Raw genomic sequence first — 25477 nt, forward strand, 5'->3', positions numbered from 1 at the left:
TGGATTATTTGTAAATGACGCTGAGAAATGGGATAGCCATATGGGGGTAAAATGAGATTCTTACCAAAAAACTAAAAAATGTAAAAAAAAATGAAAGCACAGAAGTAAAGGAGAAATCATGTGAAACATTTTAAATTGTCTCAAGATGTAGGCCTTTTAAATATGAATCAAAACTTAAGAGCCTTAAAAGAAAATATTGGTAAATTAGATAACATAAAAATCCATTTTGCATGGCAAAAGAGGACTATAAGCAAATTCGAAAAACAAATAATACACTGGAAAAAAATTGCAAATCACATAATAAGGAGCTAACTTCCCTACTATATTAGTAAAAGGTCACTTTCCAACTGAATATTGGGCAAGAAATATAGACAATTCACAGAAAAGAAGCTCAAACCCATTCATAATAAGAAAAAAGCAAATAAAAACTACACTGGGATATGATTTCCCACTTATCAGATTGATAAAGATCCAGTAGTTTAATGGTTTGCCCTAACAGATGAGAAATTTATACTCAAAAGATCAAAATACGTATACTTTCTGAATATACATGTAACAGTTATAAAAATTGATTACATATGAGGCTATAAAGGAAGGCTCATTCAATTCCAAAGAATTAATATAAACCTCTAATGTAATAGCATTAGACACAAATAACAAAAAGATAGCCAAAAATTGTGAGTTAATGAGGAACCCCTAAAATAAACTACAAAACATGGAAATGTACAATGCAACAGCATAGGACAGAATACAACAATGAAAACGCTAAATGCCAAAACTGTAGGACACAACTTATGTAGTAGAGGGAAACATACAACTTAAGTACATTTGCAGGGAAAACAAAAAACTAAATTCTCAATTCAAAAATGTAGATTTGGAATATACGGTGGAATATTACTCAGCCATAAAAAGAAATGAAATTAAGTTATTTGTAGTGAGGTGGGTGGACCTAGAGTCTGTCATATAGAGTGAAGTAAGTCAGAAAGAGGAAAACAAATATCGTATGCTAACACATATATATGGAATCTAAAAAGAAAAATGCTTCTGAAGAAGCTAGGGGCAGGACAGGACTAAAGATGCAGATGTAGAGAATGGACTTGAGGACATGGGGAGTGGGAAGGGTAAGCTGGGACGAAGTGAGAAAGTGGCATGGACATACATACACTACCAAATGTAAAATAGATAGCTAGTGGGAAGCAGCCGCATAGCACAGGGAGATCAGCTTGGTGCTTTGTGACCGCCTAGAGGGGTGGGATAGGGAGGGTGGGAGGGAGACACAAGAGGGAGGAGATATGGGGATATATGTATAGCTGATTCACTGTTATAAAGCAGAAACTAACACACCATTGTAAAGCAATTATACTCCAATAAAGATGTTAAAAAAACACAAAAATGTAGATTAAGAGGACAGAGCACACTCAAAAAAGAATTAAATGACAAACATAAAGGGCAGAAGAAATCAAAGAATTAGGAAAAATAAGAGAAAAGGATAACAAAACCAAGAGATATGTTTTTTTGAAGATCAATGATCAATAAGTTAGGTAAACCTCTGTCAAAGCTGATAAAAATAAAAGAGCAAAGGTGTAAATGAGAAAATGAGTAAGAATCCAAATGAAGTTAGAATAATTATAAAAGAATCTTATGAATGACTACTTGCAAACAAATTTGACAACCTAAACAAAATTAATACATTTCTAGAAAATATAAAATACCAAAGTTGGCACAAGAAACAAAATTTGAATAAATCTGATACACTGAAATAATATAGAAACATCCCCTCAAAAGAAGAAAAACCCTAAAGCCCAGACGGACTTACAAGTACATTTTAACTAAACTTTTGTAAATAGATTTGATGACCTATTTGATAAGAGATAAACATGGCTAAAAAAATAAAGACCCACTTGATAGAAGGTCCAAATGATGAGGAAGTATAGAGATATAAGCTTCAACTCACCAGTAGTCAATAACAATAATGCAAACTAAAACATTCAAGGAAGATAAAACTTATCAAGTGTTTACAAGGACACAGAGGTGCTCTTGGGGAGAATGTAAATAGTTGCAGCCATTTTAGAAAGTAATCTGGTTGTACCTTATAACATTGTGCAAAAAAATCCTTTGCACAATATTCTACAGCAAGTAGTCTAACCTAGCTCAGGTCCACAAGGGGACACATACCAGGATGTTCTTTGCGCCAGCCAGGAGTTGTATGCAGAAATGAATAAATTAAAAGTAGTAAACATTTACTATGAATTACTATGCAAATGTTAGAAGCACTGAATAGCATAACAGCACTGTGCACAGAAGAACATGATCAATCCAAAATATAGTACTGAGTAGAAAAAAGTGACACTTTTATAGCATAACACCAATAATATAAATTTCAAACACACAACATGACTTATTTGATAGGGGATATATACACATTTAAGGATGCATACCAAACACAGATGTGTATGTGCCCATGGGGGAGATGAGGAATTGGGAACGACAGGGGGAAGAACCAAGAACTGAGTGTTAGACTAAACAATTTTGGTAATATACTAGGAATTGAGGTCCAAAAATATAAATGCAAAATTTAAAAACCAAGAGCCATTCACTTCCTGGCCTCTATTTTAATAGAAGGCAGAGTCCTAACAGCCCCATATATCCCAACAGGGAGCTCCGAAGAGACTCTGGAACTGCAGTTCCCTCTCCGGGATCAGAAAGAAGGGCTAGGAGCATGGCTGTTTGAGACTCCATACACTGGGAAACAGGACACGGGCAGAATTTGCAATTCTGTCTCATATAAGCAGCTGGCTCTCAGGCATGCAATTCAACTTCCTACTTAATTTCATCATTAATAATTGCCATGTTAACTGTTTACATATATTACAGTCAAGTAATCCTCACAAAAACATGGAAGGCTGTAATTATTTTAGTTTTACAGATAACCAAACTGAGTCTGAAAGAAGTATAATCACCTTTTCAGGTTCTCCCAACTAAAAGACCTGACATCCATGTGAAAGTCTAATGCCAACAACTATACATGTGCCAATAATCAAGAGTGGATACTTCCACTACTCTTTCTGGAAGAACATGTGAGAAATTCCCCCACGCAAATGCCTTAAGAAAGCTGACCAGGAAAGTGACTCATTCTTCTGTCACTAAAGTAGCCTCAACTCATGTTTTCAAGCAATCTGCTTTTCTCTATCATACAATTTATTGTCTCCCTGTCCTGAGCTCTGTGAATAAAGTAGGGTACGGCAAATATTCTAAGAACTAGAATCAATGTGAAATGATGCTCTAAAAAGGAAACATTTTTTCCAGCTGTCTCTAAAAGGGACCTAATCATAATAGCAGCAAATTTGCCCCCAATTCATGTGCAGTCCTAGCATCCAAATACAGTAACTGCTAAAAGGGTACAGGACTCCATGGAAAATTTACTTCTATCAATACATCACAAAAGCCTTTGCATTTGCTCAGGAAGAGATGTCTGAAATACTTTTAAAAGGAAAGAAAACCTTCTATTAGGAGGAAGAGAGCAAGTGGAATTTTAACACACCTGAAGAAGCTTAGCCATTTTGACTCATTTACATCAATCGAGGCAATTTTAAATTATCAATTTTCAAATGGTTGTTTTTTAACAATGTTATTGAAACAATATTCACAAATCCTAAAACAACTTCAAGTTTTATAGAGTAATTAATATATATTTCTTATTAAAATGAGCTCTACTGTGGGCCATCGTTTTCTTCTTGGGCAAGAGGAACAATAGAAAATATAGTATATAAGGAAAATGCAGTCTTACTTTAGACTCTTTCTCAGGCCCCCAAATCCATCTAGCAAGACTTTTTGCTGAGGAAAATTATTTGAAAACTTCTATTTCTGATTTCATAATCTCTTTCTGTTCCTGACCAAGGTTCTTGGACTCCTTAATCAATAGAAATTGCTATGAGGCCAGATGAGAAATTCAGGCAAGTCTTTATTGGGACTCATGCTGCAGCACAAGGGAGAGAAAACAAGTAACAGATGCCCTTGCTCACTCTTGGTGTGTGCGTGGGGGTGTGAGCTGATCCCTAAATGGGGTGAGGGTCAGGCTGGAAGGGTGGCTTAGGTGGTCGGCCCACCTCCTTGGTGCTGTGTGCAGGGATTATATGCAGTACCCTGATTTTGCCCTCGACACCTCAGAAGTGGCAGTTGGGTTTTTGGTCTTTTTGTATCTTGTTGTTCATAATTTGCCCCAACTATGCATGCATGCAGTTATTTTTAGTCCTATATAGTTTTTTTGTATTCTGTTTCTCCAAGAGACATTTGTCCAGGTGCACGCACTGTAGCAAAGGGTGCCAGGTTCCAGGTCCCAGCCTATCTCATTTCAAAAGTATATGCCTGTTTTCTCCCTCCCTAAATTCCTTGGAAGGTAGCTAACTTCATGACTTTGGACAGAAAACATTTAGGATGGGTCTGGAATATCCTTTTATTGCCAGAAAGTAAAGTTGCTTGCAGAGATGTCAGGGCAGCAGTGCTGAAGGGAGCAAGGTGTTAGCTTAAAGTAGCCCCAATGGCTAAATTCTGATAATTTGAGCATCAAAAAATATATATACATTATAATTAAAATGTGTTATGACTGTAGAAGGCCATGAGTTCATGAGACTAAAAGGAAAAATGTTAAAATGCAATACACAAATACAGAGGCATAATAAAATGAGAAAGAATTTAGTAAGAACAAAGTATAAAACATATATATACACACACATACATATACATATATGCATTTCCTTTCCGTTAGGTAGATAAGGGCTATACATGTGTATATGTGTGTACGTGTATGTGTGTATATATGTAGCATGAATAGACAGATCTCTCATCTCTCCCAGGTCTTTAATCAAAAGTTAACTTCAAAAGAGGCCTTCCCTGGCCACACAATCTAAAATATCAACCTGGTCACCCAGCTCTTCCTTCATCTTTTTCTCCTTAGAAGTTACTCTTACATAGTATAAGTTTTACTTATATATATATTTTTTTATTGTCTATCTTCTTCTCTAGAAATTAGCTCTATGAAGGCAAGGATTTTTGTCTGTTTAACTCACAACTGTTACCTCCAAAGCCTGCAACAGAATAGGTGCTCAATACAAAAATTTTAAATAAAACACATACACATAAACACACAAATACAAACCTTCTACTTAAGCAAGAGTAAATAAAGAAAACTCTTCTATGTGACAAGCAAAAACTGCATAAACTGTAACAAGGCAGAAAGATACGGTCAGCACAATAACCAGATTAAAAAAGAAATCCAAAAATTCATTGCCATTGATCACACTCAACCAAGTGGAAAAGGTTTAACCAGTGAGTCCTAAATGGATTAGTTCATGTCCTAAAGATAATTAACTAAACAGACTCAAACTCTTATCTCTTAGGATAGGAAATCTCTAGCTAGTCCTAATATCTATAACATACTAATAAAGCATGAGTTATAATGCTAAAAGATCAAGTCAGTATATCACAATAAGACAATGGATTGTATAGTTGCAGATAAACAAAATTTAGGTACCTCATTGTGAGGAGAAACATCAGATTGTAAAGTACAAACACCTGTGCTAAAGGCATGGGTGTAACAGATTTTATCAACATTACAAGTGAAGTTTAACTGTAAAAACAGAATCAGTGGCTTGGGTTTATATCACCTTGGAGGAAGAAATCAGGTGCCATACTTAGATCAAGAATCAATTAGTGAACAACTCAGACTCATCACTGGTCTGAGTCATTATTTCTTTTCCTTTAAGCTTAGTAAGTTTAGAGTAACGAGTAACCCTGAGGAGCTTTCTGATGTAAGTTATAACTAAACCCTTAGAACATATTCAAATAAGTGTTCCTATACCTCCAGAAAATATGAGAATAAAGGAATGATTACATGAATTTAGCTTATGATTATTATTTTAGATTAGATATAATGCAAGTTTGGCAGTGTTTTAAAACCATTATATTTGTTTCTGCTCAAGGTTTGAAGTATTCAATTATACTAGGTCTGTAATTTAAGTTGTTCAAAGGGAATTTGTCTTAATATTTAAGAAAAATAATTTTCAGATTTTTATTAGTTATAAGTATAAATTGACTATTAAAGAAATTATATTAGTAGTTATTGTTTTGCTCCACGCACATATATACACATGTAAATCCTTCACCTTTTCATAATTCATTTGTCCTGATCTGTTTTTATAGATGCTCTCCAGACAATGCCCAAGATTATAACTGGTTCTAACTCTTCAAAGTGGCAACGTCTCCATATTAAAGTTTACCTTCGTATATACACTCAGATAAAGCAGGAATATACTGCCCCACACCCTCCTGTTCCTCATTACTCTGAATAGTAATGATTTATACTCTAAAAATTTTAGGCTCCAACTGCTTTATTTAACCATTAGTTGAAAATGGCTCATTCTTTTTGTCTGCCAGCAATGTCTTGTCTAATATGTCTCGTTCCAAAGAAGTTATCTATAAACTTCTTAAACCAAGTTTACAACCCACCCACAAAAGACCTCATTTACAATTCCATCTTATTCTATCACATGATATGTTTAAACCCACGCTGAAAGTAGAAAATCGAATAATTCCTTTAAGATGAAGAGCCATTCATTAAACTGATGGATCCATTATTCTCTTAGCTGGCCAATCTTACTTTAAAGGTGTATAGTGAGTCACTGCCACAAATGATTTTAATTCCCTATGAGAAAGTCTGGTAATAAGTTTCACTAAGTGAATTTTTAAAAATTCTTCCTTATTGTGAAACAGACTAATGAATACTAAATTAGTTTTTATCAACAAATAAAATGTAACAATCCTCTCAGCTTTATGAAGGCTGTGTATTTAACTTTCATATACTTGTTATGAGGCTTATCCTCAGGATAAACAATTATGCCATATAAAAGATTAAGGCTTTCTCACATGTGTAGCAAACATGGGGTGTATGAGTCAGGACTCTGATTCCAAGAGGCAAAAACCCAAGTCAAATTAACATAAGCAGAAAAAAGAAAATTTATTGGATCACAAAAATGAAAAAGTAAAAGACGGTGTAGACTTCAGACATGATTGGATACAGAAGATCAAACAGCATCCTCAGATTTCTGTCTCTGACCTCAGTTTTCCTTTGTGTTAGATTTATCCTGGGAAGGCTTTCTTCATGTGGTGGCAAAAAGGCTACTGGTGAGTTTTTAACCTTACTAAATCCTTGAAACTTGCAATTCTGGGGTGGGGAAAAAAAAATCTTTTCTTACTACCCATAACAATGACCCCCTAGGACTCTACTGGTCTAGACAGGGCCATTTGTAAATCCCTTATCCATCATGAGGTTGAAGAAAATAATTGGCCTGCCTATGACCAATCTACTGTTCTTTCTGATTAAACAATTTCATCAGAATGATATGCATTAAGGGTGAGATAAGTCTCAAATAGGGTACAGAACAGATTCAAAAGTAACAGATGTCTACTACTCAGGCTATTTCAAATAAGGGATGCTCATGAACTGAAGGCTTCTCCATAGGTACTACATTCATAGAATTACTAACTGAAGAATTCACTGATATTTATTTAATAAGGACTGAATGGTGACTAAATGTTTTCTTTCTTATACTTGTTATACATAATCAGAGAGCTTCTCTATTATGAATTTTCTGATGTCGTCGAAGAGCTGAAGCACAGCTAAAATTGTTCCCACATTCATTACAGTTATAGGGTTTTTCTCCAGCATGAATTCTCTGGTGTAGCCTAAGGGACAAGATCTGATGGAAAGCCTTCCCACATTCATTACATTCATAAGGTTTCTCTCCAGTATGAATTCTCTGATGTTGATTAAGGTATGAGCCACAACTGAAGGCCTTCCCACATTTGTTACACTCATAGGGTTTCTCTCCTGCATGACTTCTCTTATGATGAATTAGAACTAAAGCATCACTGAAGGCTTTCCCACATTTACTGCATTCAAAAGGTCTCTCTCCAGTATGAATTCTATGATGTCGATTAAGTTGTGAGTCAGTCCTAAAAAACTTCCCACATTTGATGCACTCATACGGCTTTTCACCAGTGTGAATTCTCTGATGTTGATTAAGGTGTGAGCGATAGCCAAAGGTCTTTCCACATTCATTACATTTAAAGGGTTTCTCTCCTGTGTGAATTCTTTGATGCAGAGTAAGGGCTATGCGTCTGCTGAAGGCTTTTCCACATTGATTACATTCATAGGGTTTCTCTCCAGTGTGAATTCTCTGATGTTGATTAAGGTGTGCACTCTGTCTGAAGGCTTTGTTACATTCCTTACATTCATATGGTTTCTCTCCTGTGTGAATTCTCTGATGTTCCACAAGGAAGGCATAACGGCTAAAGGCCTTCCCACATTCATTGCATGCAAAGGGTTTCTCTCCAGTGTGGATTCTCTGATGTTGAGCAAGGTGTGCACTCTGTCTGAAAGCTTTGTTACATTCCTTACATTCATATGGTTTCTCCCCAGTATGAGCTCTCTGATGCTCACTGAGAAAGAAGTCATGGCTAAAGGCTTTTCCACAGTCATTGCATGCATATGGTTTCTCTCTACTGTGAATTCTCTGAGGTTGAGTAAAGAACGAATAACAGCTAAAAGCAGCACCACATTCAACGTATCCGTGGGATAATTTTCCAAGATGAGTTGTGTGATGTTGAGTAAGTAATGAGTGGAAACTTAAGAGATCTGAAAAATCATTACTTTCGTAATGTTTCTCCCCAGGAGGAATTTCTGCATCTTTACTAAGGTATGTATTCTGGTTGAATTCTTCACATTCATTACCTATCAAAGATTCCTTCTCAGCATGTAGTCTTTTATGTTCAGTTAGAACTGAATTTGGGGGGAACATTTTATCATAAATATCAAATTTATGTACTTGTTCTACTGTGGGAACTCTCTGTTGTGTTAAAAGTACTGAGTTCAAGAGAACATTTATCTCAGAATTATTATATTCATTGTCTCTTTTCATGGCAGAGATTTCCTTAAGAGTTGTCACTTGCCTGAAATGGCTCTCCTGATTTCCCTGATGCTGCTCAAATTCACCCTCATATTTCCAGGCTTCTCTGAAGCTGGAGGATTCAAGGCCATAACTTGTAAGTCTTTCCATTATCATCCCCTGGGATATTTCCTCTTCATCAATGTACCATTTTGGAGATAATGCCTTGATTTCATACAAAGAGTCCCATTCTGAAAAATATCAAGAAAGCAAATGTCTCCTTTTTACCCTTCCAAGGAGAAAGACAACTGTTATAGAAGAAATTAAAGAATTTACTTGGAGGAAAGAGGGGAGAAAGTCATGGTTATGACTTTTTTTTTATCAATTTACATTCCTGTCAGCAACATGAAATATGTCTTTGAACCCATTCACACTGGCTAACATCATTCTAAAAATATTTGCCCTTACAAGTAAAGAGTACCTCATTATTGTTTTAATTTGCAATTCTATGATTATAAAATTGAGCATTTTCATATATATTTATGTACCTTTTATATATTTTGTGGTTTCTTCTTTGGTGAATTCCTTATTCAGGTACTTTGCATATATTTTAATTACACTGGCATTTCTTTTAAGTGATTTATAGAAGTCATTATAAATTTAAGACATTAAGGCTTTTGAGCATTTTTCTCCCTCAAATCACATGTCATCTTCATTTATAATTTTATTGTCACATGTCATCTTGATTTATAATGCTTCTGATAAAATTTTTAAAAAATTTGTATGAACTCAAATCTTCCAATTTTTTCATTATAGAGCCTGGCCTTTATGTCATTTTAAGAAAGACTTTCCAGGGCTCCCCCGGTGGCGCAGTGGTTGAGAGTCCGCCTGCCGATGCAGGGGACACAGGTTCGTGCCCCGGTCTGGGAAGATCCCACATGCTGCGGAGCAGCTGGGCCCGTGAGCCATGGCTGCTGAGCCTGCGCGTCCGGAGCCTGTGCTCCGCAACGGGAGGGGCCACAACAGTGAGAGGCCCGCATACCGCAAAAAAAAAAAAAAAAAAAAAAAAAAGAAAGACTTTCCAAAACCCAATATTATACAAATATTATCTATAACTTCTAAGAAAATCTTTTTACACCACTAATTTGAAAAACTACTTTTATCTAATACTAAATTCTCATATATACATGGGTGTATTTTTGTACATTCTTCACTGTTCCACTGATCTATTTCACTGTTCTTATATCAGACCAATCTCATGGATAACAGGCAAAATTCTTAAATATTAAAAATTGGGGCTTCCCTGGTGGCGCAGTGGTTGAGCGTCTGCCTGCCGATGCAGGGGACGCGGGTTCGTGCCCTGGTCCGGGAAGATCCCACATGCCGCGGAGCGGCTGGGCCCGTGAGCCATGGCCCCTAAGCCTGCGCGTCCGGAGCCTGTGCTCCGCAACGGGAGAGGCCACAGCAGTGAGAGGCCCATGTACGGCAAAAAAAAAAAATTGAATCAAGCAGTATATTAAATAAATAATACACATGATGAAGTATGCAATTCAGAAATACAAAAATTGTTTATCAATAGGAAATCCTTTACTATATTATTATATTATTCTCTATACTTTCCTATATTTTTAACTTCATCAGTAAAAAAAGAAAAAGATACTTCCAGAAATAAAAACTTGACTCTCCATCCTGATAGAGAACATATCTACCAGGAAAAAGTGACCCAAAATGGTCAAGACTAAAACATGTCCTGATAAAATGACTTTAAAATGAAAGGTTAGGCCCGTGAGCCATGGCTGCTGAGCCTGTGCGTCCGGAGCCTGTGCTCTGCAACGGGAGAGGCCACAACAGTGAGAGGCCTGCGTACCGCCAAAAAAAAAAAAAAAAAAAAATTGTGAGAGCTAAATCTGTTTTTATACAGTGAGAAACATGATGTTCCAGATGTATAGAACACCTGGATAAAATAAGAAAGCTACACATTTATGCTGGTCGTTTCAGGGAGTGGGAAAGAATGGCAAGTGGTAAAATATTATCTTTTCCTTTAATCTTTTTAAATTCCACTTGTTACAAAGAATTTGAATTACAACTGTACTTTAAAAAAGTAACAATGGAAATTTAAAAGAAAAAAATATATTGTGTGTTTAATTACATTTCATAGAATTATTATCCCTGAATCATAATTCTGTTAGTACACCAGTATAGAGATTATTGCTTAATATTTAGGTGAGAACCATTTCCTTTTGTTTTTGAGAATTCTGTAAAATCATTTCCAGTAATGGCACTCTTCCCCAAATCAAAGGTTTAACAAGGGAGATGCAAGCAGAATAATCATGAAAACACAAAGCAATACAACAGCAACAAAAAATTTCTAACTTCCAATAACAGCTCAATTTAGAAGAGGGTTTATGTCTTCAGAACAAAAGCATCCCTCCTTGACTTTCTAACCAGTCAAAATCTGTGTATTCTACAGAAAATCTGTGATGTTATTCCCATAAAACTACCCTTTACTGCTTCTGCCTCCATTAGATTTCCTAAGCACTAGTGTTTTAATGTACAGGTTTGAAACAAAACCCTAATGTGATTTATTTATAATGTGTGTGTTCTTTCTCTTATCCTAGTGTCTAAAGTCTTCTCCATGGCTGGACCCCGAATAATATACCTTTACGTGCTAAGTGATATCTAGAGAGTGGGAGAGGTTTAATAAATACCCTCTCCCTAAAGCGTACCCTAGCCCTAACCCATACCCTGACCCTAACCGGTACCCTAACCATAACCCGTACCCTAACCATAAACCATACCCTAACCCGTACCCTAACCCTAACCCGCAGCCGTACCCTAACCTGTACCCATCTAGGAGATCAGAACAAAATATAAAGACACTTATACATAAAGGGAAAATATCAAGCTGGCATCAGACTTCTTTGTAACAACATTCAACACCAATACTATGCTATAAGCAACTTAAGAAAAGAATGGCCAATTATGAACAAGGTAGAGCTTAGGGGGACATTGTTTGCATGAACTCTTTTTGAGGAAACTGCTAGAGAACAGATTTCAGCCAATCCAGAGAAATTTCAGCAAAATGACTTAGTGGAAAACACTAAATATATATAACTACAGAATTAAGACAAAAGGAAAGGTTGGGATAAATGTGACACAAGAGCATGTAAATATAATATGCCTGGACAATGTAAAAAGCATACAAGTAACAAAATTTGGGAAAACAAGGTGGGGAGTATAATAAGGTTACTTATTGACACATCTGTAACAGGTGAAAAAATCAAAGGCTAGTTTTTAAAGCTGACCAATCAAGTAATAGAAGGAATAAATACTGTCTAAAGAAACAGAGCCCTATAACCGTGAAGGCACTAGAACAAAAGAAGAATCTTTCTAATTATTATAAAAACTATAGTATTACACGACCAAAAAAAAAGCCTAGGAAAACAGACAAGCTAAAGTCTTTTTTAAAAACTGTAAAAATCAGAAAATATAACACAAAACAATGTACAGAATTAAGCCCAAACATATTAAAAACATGGTTGGACTTTCACCTATTAAATTGAAATGATATCCAGACTGGTTCACAAAGCAAAACTCAATTCTATACTGCATATAAAGCTCACGTTTAAAACAAGGTGATTTTACAAAGTTGAAAATAAACAGATGATAAAGGCCCTAAAGAAAGCATAAAAAGGCAAGAAACAGATTCTCCCCGAGGGCCTTCAGAAGGAAGGCAGGCTGCCAACATCTTGATTTTAGCCCTGTGAGACCCATTTTGAACTTCTGACCTGGCTCCAGAGCTGTATGATAATATTTTTGTGTTGTTTTCAGCCACTACATTTGTGGTAATTTGTTACAGCAGCCGTAAGAAACTAATATAAAAAGCAGACAGGTACAACATTTTTGGGGAGGAATTTGTCAATTCCTAAACTACATATGCACTTACTTAGCAATCCTACATCTACAAAACAACCCTGAAAATAAAGCCTCAACAACAGGAACATACATATTTACAAGGTTATTTATTGCAGCATTGTCTGTAATTGTAAACTACTGCAAACATCCTAAATGTTCACACATTATAGAGTATTCAATAAATTACCATAACATCCACAGAATGGAGTATTCTGCAGCTGTCAGAAAAATGAGGAAGCTCTCCATGAACTCATATGGAGTGATTTCCTGTACAGCTGACCCCCGAACAATACAGGGGCTATGGGTATAACTTTACAGTCAGCCCTCCGAATCTGCAGTTCAGCATCAATGGATTCAACCTACCTCGGATCATGTAGTAAGTATTTATTGAAAAAATTCGCATATAAGTGGACCCTCGCAGTTCAAATCATGTCGTTATAGCTAAGTGAAAAGAGCAAATGCAACTACAGGTATATCTGCTCATTTGTGTAAAAGAAACATAAAAAGGACCAACCTGAAAATAAAGACTGGTGGTCTACAAGGGGTGGGTAAGAAAGGGGCAGGAAGAAGTAGGGAACAGAAACAAGACAGTAAGGATGAGGAGGGAGCAACACTTTTCTAAGGATACATTCTTGTAAAGGTCTGATTCTTAGGAGCATAGTAATGTTTCAGATACAAAAAAAAAAGTAAAATCAACCAGGATGTAGTAGGAATCAACAGAAACAAATGAACCTAGAAGAACTAACCTAAGTAACTCTGGAAAATAGTTTTTGACTGAATACTTAAGACTAAAAAAGTACATTTGTACCTAAACACAAATAATGTAATCTACTTAGTAAATTTATTTCTCACAGAGGAATAGGTTAGAAATTCTGAAACTACTTTGTGTGTACACTTAAATGGAGGAAATAATTAAATACATTGCTTCTCACTGTCAGAAGAAGAAATTACAAATAAGTAAAGGAGAAAGGCTATGATAAACGCTGTGGAGGGTAGGACTAAAATCAAGGTATCAATATAAATGAATAATTTAATGTATTAAAAAAAATAAAGACAGAAATAAATATAAAAGTGTGTCTGTCTAAAAGTGTGTGTTGGTATACATATATATATTTTCCAGCTCAGTCTGCTGTGAGGGCCTAGAAGAAATCACTTCCAGTAGCAATAAGTACACCTAGTACCCAGACCTTGGTTCTAAACATCATTTCCCAATAAAAGGAACCAGGGCTCCTTGGAGAAGTGGTTGATTCAAGGCTGGGGAAAGGAAAACAAGATGAACCTGGAACACCTGGAACCACGAAGTGGGGCATGTTAAAAGGTCATAGGAACCAACTTGAAGAAGATCTAAATGGTCAAAGCTGAAACACTTTGAGCAACAAAATAATGATACAGTAGTTTTAACTCCTAGGAAAAAAAAAACCCATCATTCCATAAATATGAAGAAATATTCTAATATATAAACAAATGGGAGAGGTGAAACAGCTCTTCCAGACAGAACAATCCTAGTTAATATGTGTAAATAAAAGAAGGAAATAAAAATGTCAACATTAGGTCAATACCACAACAGTGGTAACTGTTGCAGACTAGATCCAACAGGGCCGTGGATGCTAAAATTAGTGGGCAAAAGTTTCAGAAGAAACTGAATAGTATCAAGTATCTTCCCCAAATATTTATTAATTATAAATAGAAACATAGTAACTTTACAATGGAGAAACCAGGCAGATACCACCTTCACCAAGTGATGAAAATTAACATCACTGATAATAAGATATATCAATATTATCAATCCTTTGGTATGATGCACTCACTGAGAAGGATACAACATTATTTCTGTGGCACTCTTTTCAAAAATGCACCACCTCAATCTAATCATGAGAAAACGTTAGATAAACCCAAATAGAATGCAAGCAAATGTAATGAGCCATTTGTCTAGAGTGAAGCATATCTGAAGACTCTGGAGAGATTTCTCCAAGAAGGTAAAATCAATAGATAACCTAATGTGTCTGAGTGTCTTAAGAGATTTAAACAATTGATCGGGAGTTAAGAATTGAGTTAGGAATATGTACATAGAAAACTAAGGGAAAAAACAGACAAAACCCCAGATAATTATTAATGCTAAGAAAAAGAAAAAGTACAGAAAAAGTAACCTTGGTATATGCACAGTACAGCTACGACTAGCACTTAATAGCCATAATAATGTAAACACTGAACAGTGTTTCAATAAAAATTAAGATATTGGTATGGGACCTAATCAAACTTACAAGCTTTTGCACAGCCAAGGAAACCATTAAAAAGACCCAAAAGACAACCTATGGAATGGGAGAAAATGTTTGCAAACGATGTGACAAGGGCTTAATCTCCAAAATATACAAACAGCTCGTGCAATTCAACAACAGAAAAACAAACAACTCAATCGAAAAATGGGCAGAAGACCTTAATAGACATTTCTCCAAAGAAGACATACAGATGGCAAGCAGGCCCATGAAAAGATGCTCAACATCACTAATTATTAGAGAAATGCAAATCAAAACTACAATGAGGTACCACCTCACAACAGTCAGAATGGCCATGATTAAAAAGTCTACAAATAACAAATGCTGGAGAAGGTGTGGAGAAAAGGGAACCTTCCTACACTGCTGGTGGGAATGTAAGTTGGTGCAGCCACTATGGAAAACAGTATGGAGGTTCCTCAGAAAACTAAAAATAGAATTACCATATGATCCAGCAATCCCATTCCTGGGCATATACCTGGACAAAACTATAATTCAAAAAGATAAATGCACCCTCATATTCATAGAAGCACTATTCACAATAGCCAAGACATGGAAACAACCTAAATGTCCATCTACAGATGAAAGGATAAAGAAGATGTGGTACACACACACACACACACACACACACACACACACACACACACACAAAATGGAATACTATGCAGTCATAAAAAGAATGAAATAATGCTATTTGCAGCAACATGGATGCAACTAAGAGATTACCATAATAAGTCAAAAAGAGAAAGACAAATACCATATTATATCACTTATATATGGAATCTAAAAATATGGCACAAACGAACCTATCTACAAAACAGAAACAGACTCATAGACATAGAGAACAGACTTGTGGTTGCCAAGAGGGAGGGGGTGGGGGAGGGAAGAACTGGGAGTGTGGGATTAGCAGATGTAAACTATTACATATAGGATGGATAAACAACAAGGTCCTACTTACAGCACAGGGAACTATATTCAATATCCTGTGATAAACCATAATGGAAAAGAATATTAAAAAAAAGAATGTCCATATGTGTATAACTGAGTCACTTTACTGTACAGCAGAGATTGGCACAACGTGGTAAATCAACTACACTTCAATTAAAAAATAAATAAAACTTAAAAAATTATGGTATCAGTGAGATAGGAAGACAGAAATTGTGTGTGTGCGCGTGCATGCTCACACACATGTTGGATTCAGGATAAGAAAGTACTAAATTCTTATTTTCTTAGTGAAGATACTGGATGAGGACTAAACCTGAAAAAAACAATCAAGAAACAGCAACATAAACATATTTATTAGAGACGTGAAGGAGACACCAAAAGAAGCTGCAAAAGTAAAGAAAGTGGATCCCTCTAGGGAGAGGGAAACTGGGAAGCGGGCAAGAGCCCTCCTTTTTTAAAGGAATAAGCCTTATAAAACAACTTGTCTCTTCAACCAATGTGCATGCATAACTTTGATAATAACTTTGATAAAAATAAAAACTCTAAAAAGAAATCTAGAAATGTATATAACTCTATCCATAAAGGGGAAAGAAGAACTTAAAAGGAACAAGATTCAGGGTAGAGGTAGAAATATTATTGAGAATATAACTTGATATAAATAGAGAGGAAATGACCCCCTGAAGCCCAGGACAGCCTCCTCAAATGCAGGGCAGTCTTCTTATGACCACTTGTGCTGTCACCTTACAACAGCCCTCTCTGTTCCCCGTCACTCACCTGCATATTGACCATCTGACATCTCTCTCTCCACCATGCAAGGATCCTTCCCTTGCTCCAATAAGGAGATCATGTTGGGCTTAGAAATGGAAAGTCCTGTTTACAGGAGAAGAAAAATGAGAGCCAGCAAGACAGACAGATAGATAAACAAATCAACTTGCTATTGCTGTTTCAGACTCAGACTCAATCTCTTGGTCATTAGGCAAGAAAGCACATTAGAGGAAGGGCCAGAGAATGGAAAGATGTTTGAATGGAGAATGAGACAGACAAAGCTTCTTTCATAGCAGCAGTTCTCAAAGTACTAGAGCAGAAGAACCATCACCTAGGAACTTATTAGAAATGCAAATTCTCAGGCTGCCCCAACCAGACCTACCGAATCAGAAGCCACAGTGGTTCTCAAATTTTAATGGGTATCAGAACCACTTGGAGAGCTCATTAAAACCCAGACTATTAGGCCTATTCCCAGAATCTGTAGGTCTATAGTGGGACCCCATAATCTGCAATTAAAAAAATGTCCACGCCATACTAATGCTGCTATCCCAAACCATCTTTCTAGAGCAAAGGGAACTATACTCATTTATAACTCTATGGAACTACTTTGAATAATTTCCTGGGAACACGAAGTAGAAATCCAGCTAAGCATTTAAGATGCCCTAGATATTCCCAATGGAGGAAGCATAAACACCTCATAGGGAAGATTTGAATTATGGGGGATACATATCCTTACCAAGCCATACCAAGTTCCTGTAGTTCTCCAACATGACATCTCTGTACAAATCCTTCTGAGATGAGTCCAGCCATTCCCACTCCTCTTGGGAAAAATTTAGAGCCACATCCCTGAAGGTCACCAAACCCTGAAATTTTTTAAAAAATGCTGTTTGCCAAGTACTCCCATATGGTCCTAGCATCTTCCTCAGTCTCTCTCAGAAGAATTTAACTCAGTTGATCATCTCCTTGAAATGCTTTCTACTATTGACTCATGGGACCCACACTCTCCTGGTTTTCCTTCTACATCAGTCCTTCTTAGTCTCTTTTGCTGATTCCTCCTCTTCTTGTCAGCCTCTTATATTGAATGCCTTAAGCTCAGTCCTTGGACCTCTTTCCTATCTACATTCGCCACAACCCTACCCTCAAGATAATCTCATCCTGTCCCATGGCTTTAAATACACTAATGACTCTCAAATTCACATCTCCAGTCCTGAACTCTAGATATATAATCAATACTTTACTTGGATATCCAAAAGGTCTTTTGAATTTAATATATCTAGAACTCAATTCTTGATTCTTATCTCATCCCACCCTGTCTTCCCATCTCAGTAAATGGCATGACCATTTACACAATTGCCCAGGTCAAAAATCTTTGTAGTCATTCATGATTTCTTTTTTCCTCTCATACTCCACAACCAATCCCTGATCAAATCCCATATTTTATATCTCCAATATACACCCAGAACCTCACCAGCTCCAATGCCACCACCACCATGGTCCAGGCAGCTATCACCTCCCACCTGGATTATTGCAGCAGTCTCCTGACTGGCCTCCCTCCTTCCACTGTTACTTCTCTGCTATTTGTTTTCCTTTTAAAACATAAATCAAATCACATCACAAATACCCCAATGGTTCTCCTTCACCTTTAGAACAAAAATCAAAGTTCTGGTCATGACTTTTAAGGGCCTGCATAATTTGGTCCCCAGCTACTGCTCTAATCTCACAGTGCACATTTCTGTCTGAGGATACTGGCTTATTGCCATCCCTGGAACACATCAAACATGCTCCCAACACAGTAACTTTGTACTTGCTATTCCTTCTACTTTTTTAAAGCTCTTCCCAGATCTCCACAAAGCTTACTCCCTACTTTCACTCAGGTTTTTTTTTGCTCAACTGTCACTTTCTCAGAAAAGCCATCCTTGACCTCCCTATTTGATAATCACACTCCATCCTTTATTTCACTTGCATTCATCTCCAACACAACAAATCGTGATTCATCTAAAGAGGAAAAGTTCTGTTCCACCATACATTTAAGCACAACACTGAGTAAAAATAGCAACTAAATGTTTTGTAGAAGGATTATATGAACAAATAGTGGAGAGAGAGAAGTGAAGAGTGCGCTCACTGGGCTACTTGTGACTCTCTCTGAGGTCCCAAAGTCCTGAAAAATGATGTGGAATTTCTGGAAACAAAGTGAAAACATCAACTTACCTGGGACATGGATTTACATAGTCCAACAGCCATTCTTCCTTCCTTCTTCAATTTTCTCTTTTGGAGAACAAAGTCCTGAGAAGGGAGAGTTAAACAAGAAAAAAAATGGCAGAGCAGCCCTATGTTGCTGATCTGAGACTCACAGAGTTTTTTGCCCCTTTATGGTCTCTAGTTTCTTTACATGGGCCAGCCCTACCCTGTTCCAAGATCTGAGAAAAAAGGCCAAAGCTGAACTTAACCCCTGAACTCCTGACTGATATTAAGGACACACAGCCTGAACTCAACAAAATCTAAAGTCCATTCTATCACCAATAAGACAATTTATGATCTAGCCCTGGCTGCCCCTTAGACCTCATTTCCCACTCTTCTCCCCCTTATTCACCCTACTCCAGGCATACAGATTTCCTTATAGTTCCTCAAACATTGTCTACACTCCTTTTTCAAGGCTGTGGCCTTGGCTTTTCCTTCTGCCTGGACACGGCCCATTCCCTCTCTTCATATCTGTGCTCAATTGTTAACAACATTGGAGGGACCTCCCTATTCTACCTAAAGGGAATCTCCTTCCCAGTTATTATTTTTCCTTATCTTGATTTATTTTTCTTCTTAGCATTTAACATCATTGGACATGTTATTTTTTTTTTCCTGTTAACTGTTGTCTTCCCAAACAACAGTATAAGATTTAAGACAGCCAGGATTTGTTGGGTTCACTGGTATATCTCTAGTGCTAGAATAATGCCAGAACCACTGTAAGTGCTAAAAACATATTTGATAAACAAATAAATAAATCTTACTGTGGCTCCTTTAATATAAATAGCAATGTTACACATGTTGTGTATATCATTATCTTATTTAATCTTCACAAAACTGCAAAGGTAGGTATTATTATCCCCATTTTACCACCAAGTGAAATTGAGGTTCAAAAAGCTTAAACAGCTAACTCAAAGTCATGAGTCAAACTGCAGTGTGGCTCAAAAACTGGTCCTCTTTCAAGAGACCACAATGTTTGTATGGGAAATATTCAGCATAACCTGAGAAATCAATGCTATATGTTTTTCAGAGAAGCATATTCGGAGGTGGCAGGTGTTACCTCTATTACTCCACAGAAATTCAGCCTGAGGCAAACATTGACAAATTTCAATACCAAACCAACAAGAAACTGCACAGCCTGAAACAAGTTCCTTGTCTTCTCAGCGCCAACATTTCTTCACTCTGAAAACAAAGATAGTTGTGTTTGACTTAGAATTTAAGATATACAACCCCCTAATTCTGGGCTACTCTGCACTAATCAACTCAATCTGTAAGAAAATTATTTCCTTAATGTAATGCAGCTTGAATTTGTTTATAAAAGCCTTTGCAACCCAAGAGGAGAATCAGTGAAGTCTTCTCAGCACCCGGGAGCTCTAAGTAGCACCTGCATTAAAAAAATAGCTTTTAAATTGCTGTTTCAAATCGCTGTGTATCATTTGAATAATACTTTTCAAGTTTGAGATGAACCATCAGTCACTGAAAGGTGCTGTGAAAGACTTGTGCTTTATATAGACCCCCAGACACACACTGACTCTCCATTCCTTTCCTCATTGGCTATGTGACCTTGGGCAAATCAACCCAACTGTCAGAACCTTTCCTCACTGTCAAGATTGCTTGAGCCAACTCCTGGCATAGAGAAGTGCCACCCTTATTGCCACTTAGATTTTACACACACAGTTGAAAAGGAAATGAGAGCATTTTTCTTTATTACATGAAGTCAGAACCAAACACTTAGTTCACTTGGTATGTGAGAAAAAGAGCCAGGGATCAGCCTCTCTCAGCACCAGACATGGAAGAGTTTTGACAAGGACAAACCTAAAATCTCAAACTCCATGGCCTAAGGAGAGGAAGACTGGCCTTTCAGGTTGGGCTTTCCTCCCCCAAATGCAGCCAATATGAGGATGGTTTCACCACAGTGTCTTTAGATTGGGTTCTGTTACTCACAAGGGGACCAAACAGAGATACCCAGGTTAAGTTCTATGTCCAGAAGGGTCCTAGTCCAAGACCACAGACAATACTCTCCAACACCCTCAGAACTCAGGGCCCCCATTTTTCACCCTCACAGCGTGGGAAAGATCAAGAGAGTTTAGCAATTAAAAGCAAGGCCTCTGGAGCCAAATTGCCTGGGCTTAAGTCCTGATTCTGTCATTTAGTAACTGTGTGAATGGGTGAGTAATTTTAATCTTTCTGTGTCTCACAATCACACACTAGGTCTGACATACACATACAAATTCTCACCCAATCACACACATATATATGGTCACATAATTGCGACTGTAATGTCGCATACATACACAGTGGTATTAACACAAAGATAGAGATGACGATACACAGTTACTCCAACAGAGAGACAGTCACACACAATCTCATGCATAGGGACATACCACACAAAGTCACACATCCTGCCACAATTACACAAAATTATACCTGCAGATATAGATGGTCATGGGCACGTAATGACACCTTCTGTCACACACATTCAAACGCAGTTATATCCACAGGGACAAGGGGTCAAACACAGTCACACACACAAAGTCACACCCGCAATCTCTCACAAACCCATACACAATAACACAGTTACACCTGCGGAGACAGTCACGCACAAACACACATAGACTCGGAGTTTTATACCGGAGACAGACGGTCACAGTCGCGCACAATTACATACACGGTGACACAGAAGATCACACCCTGTCACACCCGCAACCTGTCACACAGTCTCCTCGGCGGCGCCCTCCTGGTTCCCACCCCGTTCCCTGCCGGTCCACCCCAAGCCCGGCCCTGCCCTCTGGCTCTCGCGCTCAGCCAGGCCCTACTCACCTCCCAGCGCCGCTGGCTCTGGAAACACGCCCAGCGACCCGAGACCGGCGACGTCGCCTCCCAGAATCCCCTGCGGGGCGGAGCGGGGCGGGGACTGAGGCGCGCGGGACACCGAGCTCCGCTGGGTAAACTCCAGCTGCAGGAACCTGCACTAACGACTCAGCTTTTCCTTCCGACCACGCGGACCACGAGCCCCAGAACGCTTTGCGCCTCGGCCTCTTTGCGGAAAGAACAACATTTCCCAGAGGGCCCCGAGACACGCCTCGACATCGCGCCTGCGCTACAGGTGACCGAGGCCGCAGGTGCGGGTACCCGGAACGCTGTGTGCGATCTTGGGCACTCAGATGACTCTGGGCTACTGTGTGTGAGGGAGTGGTGAAGCTGTGCACGTCCGTGACTGTTATTGAATGCTCAGGTGGGGCGGTTTGTGTGTGTGACTGTCGCTGCACACTTTTGTGCTTGCTCACTACGGGGCGACGGGTTCTGTCGGTGTAGTGAGCTTCTGTATTTTCAGTCACGCCCGTGAGTGTGGGTCGTTGTGTGACAGATTGTGGGTCTGTCCCGCCAAGAATGGGAGAGTGATTGTGGGTGTGTGAAGAACTGTGGCTGACTTTGGGCATAACGTTTCTGTAACTGTGTTCTTATCCCAGAGATCGCAGGAGTTTACCCATAATGGGCGGTGTTTCTGGGCTTGTCTTTAGGGTTGAGTACGTGGGAGAAGAGTGTTTGTGTGTCTGTGTGTGTGCCTGTCTCCAGGTCTAACTGTTCTCCCACCCCCACCCAACCCCTCACCTCCGGCCATGGGTGGGGTCAGTGTTATCCTCATTTTTACTATCCCTTCTCTGATTGCCCCATATGTGATGCCAGGCACAGAGGGTAATTATATTCCAGTTGTAGGAAGATGCTCATTTGCACCAAAGCCATTTATAATGTTGTAGCCAACAGCTCTGGGGTTTATTGCTGTTTCTCCTTTTCACTTTAAAACTTTAATTAGGGCCCAGCTTTAAGAAAAACTGTCCACAGTCAGGAGGAAAGAATGTGAACCCCTGAGTGATGTTAAAGAAAACCAGAGCTGAACAGTAGTTGAGGGGTTTTTGTTTTGTTTTGTTTTTTTTAATCCAGGAAATATTGCAATAGGGAGAAAGAGACTTCAGTATAGAACTGGGCTCAATGCCAAATATAGCAAGAACAAGTGGGGATTTATAGGCAAGGAGCAAGTTGGGGTTGGGGGGTGGTCAGTTCATGGAAAATTACAAAGAGGAGACGTAAAGGGTAGGGAGGAATTCTCACTATACTGACCAACAGGATTCTTGCTGAGGGCTGGCCAGAGTGATCAGATACCACCTGGGTGGATGAGGAATTTAATTAGATATTGAGACTGATCAGATATCAAGAACTCATGCTAAACTGACATGACAGAATTCTTGCTAAAAGTGGGTGTTGCAAAGACAAACATTGAAGCCCAAAGGTTGAAGCCTAGTTAAGAAGAGGGTTCAGAGGAGTCTGACTAAAAGTTTGGTCAAGGAGAGAGTCTTTGTCAGTGAAGGTTCCAAACAAACCAACATTCTTCCCCAAACCTTGGAAGATCTGGAAGGTGCACCCAAGTCAAGATCTCGGTAAGTGGGGGTGTGTGGAAGCAAAGGGAAGTTCTTGAAATAAGAACACATCCTTGGAGATTCCCTCCAATCCCCTCCCGAGAAAGAGCCCTCAAATAGCTAAAGCCCCAGAGTCTTGGACAAGGGGAGTCTGGCTACTAGGACTAAAGTGATTTGCACTTTACTCTGTGAAACTGTTGTTACATTCAGAAGAAAGCAAGCAATTATTTTTTAAGGCTCCACAAACATTTAATAGTTGGGTTGCTTTAATGGGAAATTTACCAGTTAGGAATTCTTTGGAAGATGGGACTTCCCTGGTGGTCCAGTGGTAAAGAATCCGCCTTCCAATTCAGGGGACGCAGATTTGATCCCTGGTCAGGGAACTAAGACCCCACATGCTGTGGGGCAACTAAGCCTGCCCACCACAACTGCTGAGCTGGGGTGCCTCAACGAGAGAGCCCACGTGCCTCAAACTACAGAGTCCACATGCTCTGGAGCCCGAGCGCCACAACTACAGAGCCCACGTGCCCTGGAACCCATGTGCCACAACTAGAGAGAGAAAGTCTGCATGCCACAACTAGAGAGAAGCCCTCACGTCACAAGAGCCCACGCTGCAATGAAAAATCGTGCATGCCTCAACGAAGATCCTACATGCCACAACTAAGACCCGACACAGCCAAAAAAAAAAAAAAAGAATTCTTTGGATAATAATTGTGGTTTGGTGCTTGACAAATACATCACACGGCTCTTCCCTGGACTTAACTATCACGCAGGTTAGAGATCTTCTTGGATGTTTCATTCTAAAGTGCTAGAAATTTAAGATACTTCCTGACTGGTAAGGTGTACCTTCAGAGAAACTGTATGTATGACTATCTCTTCATATGTCAGTAATTGATCGTAAGAAGACTTTTTGTCCTTTATTTTTCTTGTCTCATACCACCAAGTCCAACACTGGTTTGAGCCCAGTCATCTCCAGTAGAGTACGGCTGTGGTCCTCAAAGTATGTCAACTAAGTGTACTGCTCAAAGAAATTGTCGTAGGACTCTGTTTATCAGGGTCTAATCAAGAAAGCAGAACTATGCTGGGAATTTCAAACAGAAGATTTAATTACAGGAAATTGATTACACAATTTTGAAGGAAGGCCTCAAAGAGCAAAAAGGGGAGAGATTTGTAACTTCAGGAAGCAGCTAAACCCTAGAGCTTGGGGAACAAAGGGGAAGAGATGGATTTACTAGAACCTAAAAGCTCTGAAGAGGGGTGTCAGGCTGGCTGTTAACTAGGTTTGGTACTGGTGCTGGGAAAGCAGAAAGATTCTACAGGCAAGCTAGAGAGATTCTGCTAGAGATATACTAGATATATCTAGATGCTGCTAGAGAGATACTAAAAAAACTGGAAAATAGGAAGCGGGTTCCTTCTCCCTTTCTGTCTCCCAAAATCCCTTTAATGCCTCCATTGGCAAACTATAACAGGAAGCTAACTAGCAAGGGAGAATAGGAAATGTCTTTGTCAGAGTTCCAGCCCTCGCATCACAGAATAAGAGAAAGACATGCTTGGAGCTGAAACAACAACAGGGAAGTAATCAGCACATGAGCGTTTTAAAATTTGCTGGAAAATAAATTAATATAACTTTCCAAGTTATTTTTCTTCCCAGGAACTTTTCTTAACAATGTTTCTACTTCCTTATAAAGGAATCCTAGTAGGTAACAAAATCTGGCTCATATTTAGTAATAGTGTCTTAATAACAAAGCGATACAAATTCTGAAATAGTTTACATCTAGTTTAATATGTAGTTATTTCGATGCACTGATGTTTTTACCTATTTTGTTGTAATTTTTATAATGAATATATATTTCCCCAACTTTACTTATTATCAAATATAAATATTTCATGGTGAACCACTAATTGCCCTCATGATGTCATAGTCCTCAGTATCCTAACAAGTGTGAGAATCATGGTATGTGATTTGTTTTGTAGACTATTATGTATATTA

The 25477-nt window shown here is 38.3% G+C and overlaps 1 protein-coding gene across 3 annotated transcripts; it reads right to left on the reverse strand.

The window, feature by feature from the left end:
• Positions 1 to 6824: 6824 nt before the first annotated feature.
• On the reverse strand, positions 6825 to 21961 carry ZNF527 (zinc finger protein 527). Of its 3 annotated transcripts, XM_065899403.1 has the most exons (6): positions 21893 to 21961; positions 20133 to 20254; positions 19046 to 19120; positions 17584 to 17700; positions 16847 to 16942; positions 6825 to 9193 (listed from the first exon to the last, which is right to left on the reverse strand). In XM_065899403.1, exons 4-6 carry the CDS (start codon positions 17645 to 17647, stop codon positions 7620 to 7622), a joined length of 1734 nt encoding a protein of 577 aa, XP_065755475.1. In that variant the 5' UTR covers positions 17648 to 17700; positions 19046 to 19120; positions 20133 to 20254; positions 21893 to 21961; the 3' UTR covers positions 6825 to 7619. The 3 variants fall into 3 exon arrangements, with proteins under 3 accessions (XP_065755475.1, XP_065755474.1, XP_065755476.1); XM_065899402.1 differs by lacking the exons at positions 20133 to 20254; positions 21893 to 21961 and having other exon boundaries at positions 7620 to 9193; positions 17574 to 17700; positions 19046 to 19078; XM_065899404.1 differs by lacking the exons at positions 16847 to 16942; positions 20133 to 20254; positions 21893 to 21961 and having other exon boundaries at positions 7620 to 9193; positions 17574 to 17700; positions 19046 to 19078.
• Between the last annotated feature and the right edge of the window lie 3516 nt (positions 21962 to 25477).

This window comes from Phocoena phocoena, chromosome 20, assembly GCF_963924675.1.
Source record: "Phocoena phocoena chromosome 20, mPhoPho1.1, whole genome shotgun sequence".
In the NCBI taxonomy this organism is placed as follows: Eukaryota; Metazoa; Chordata; class Mammalia; order Artiodactyla; family Phocoenidae; genus Phocoena; species Phocoena phocoena.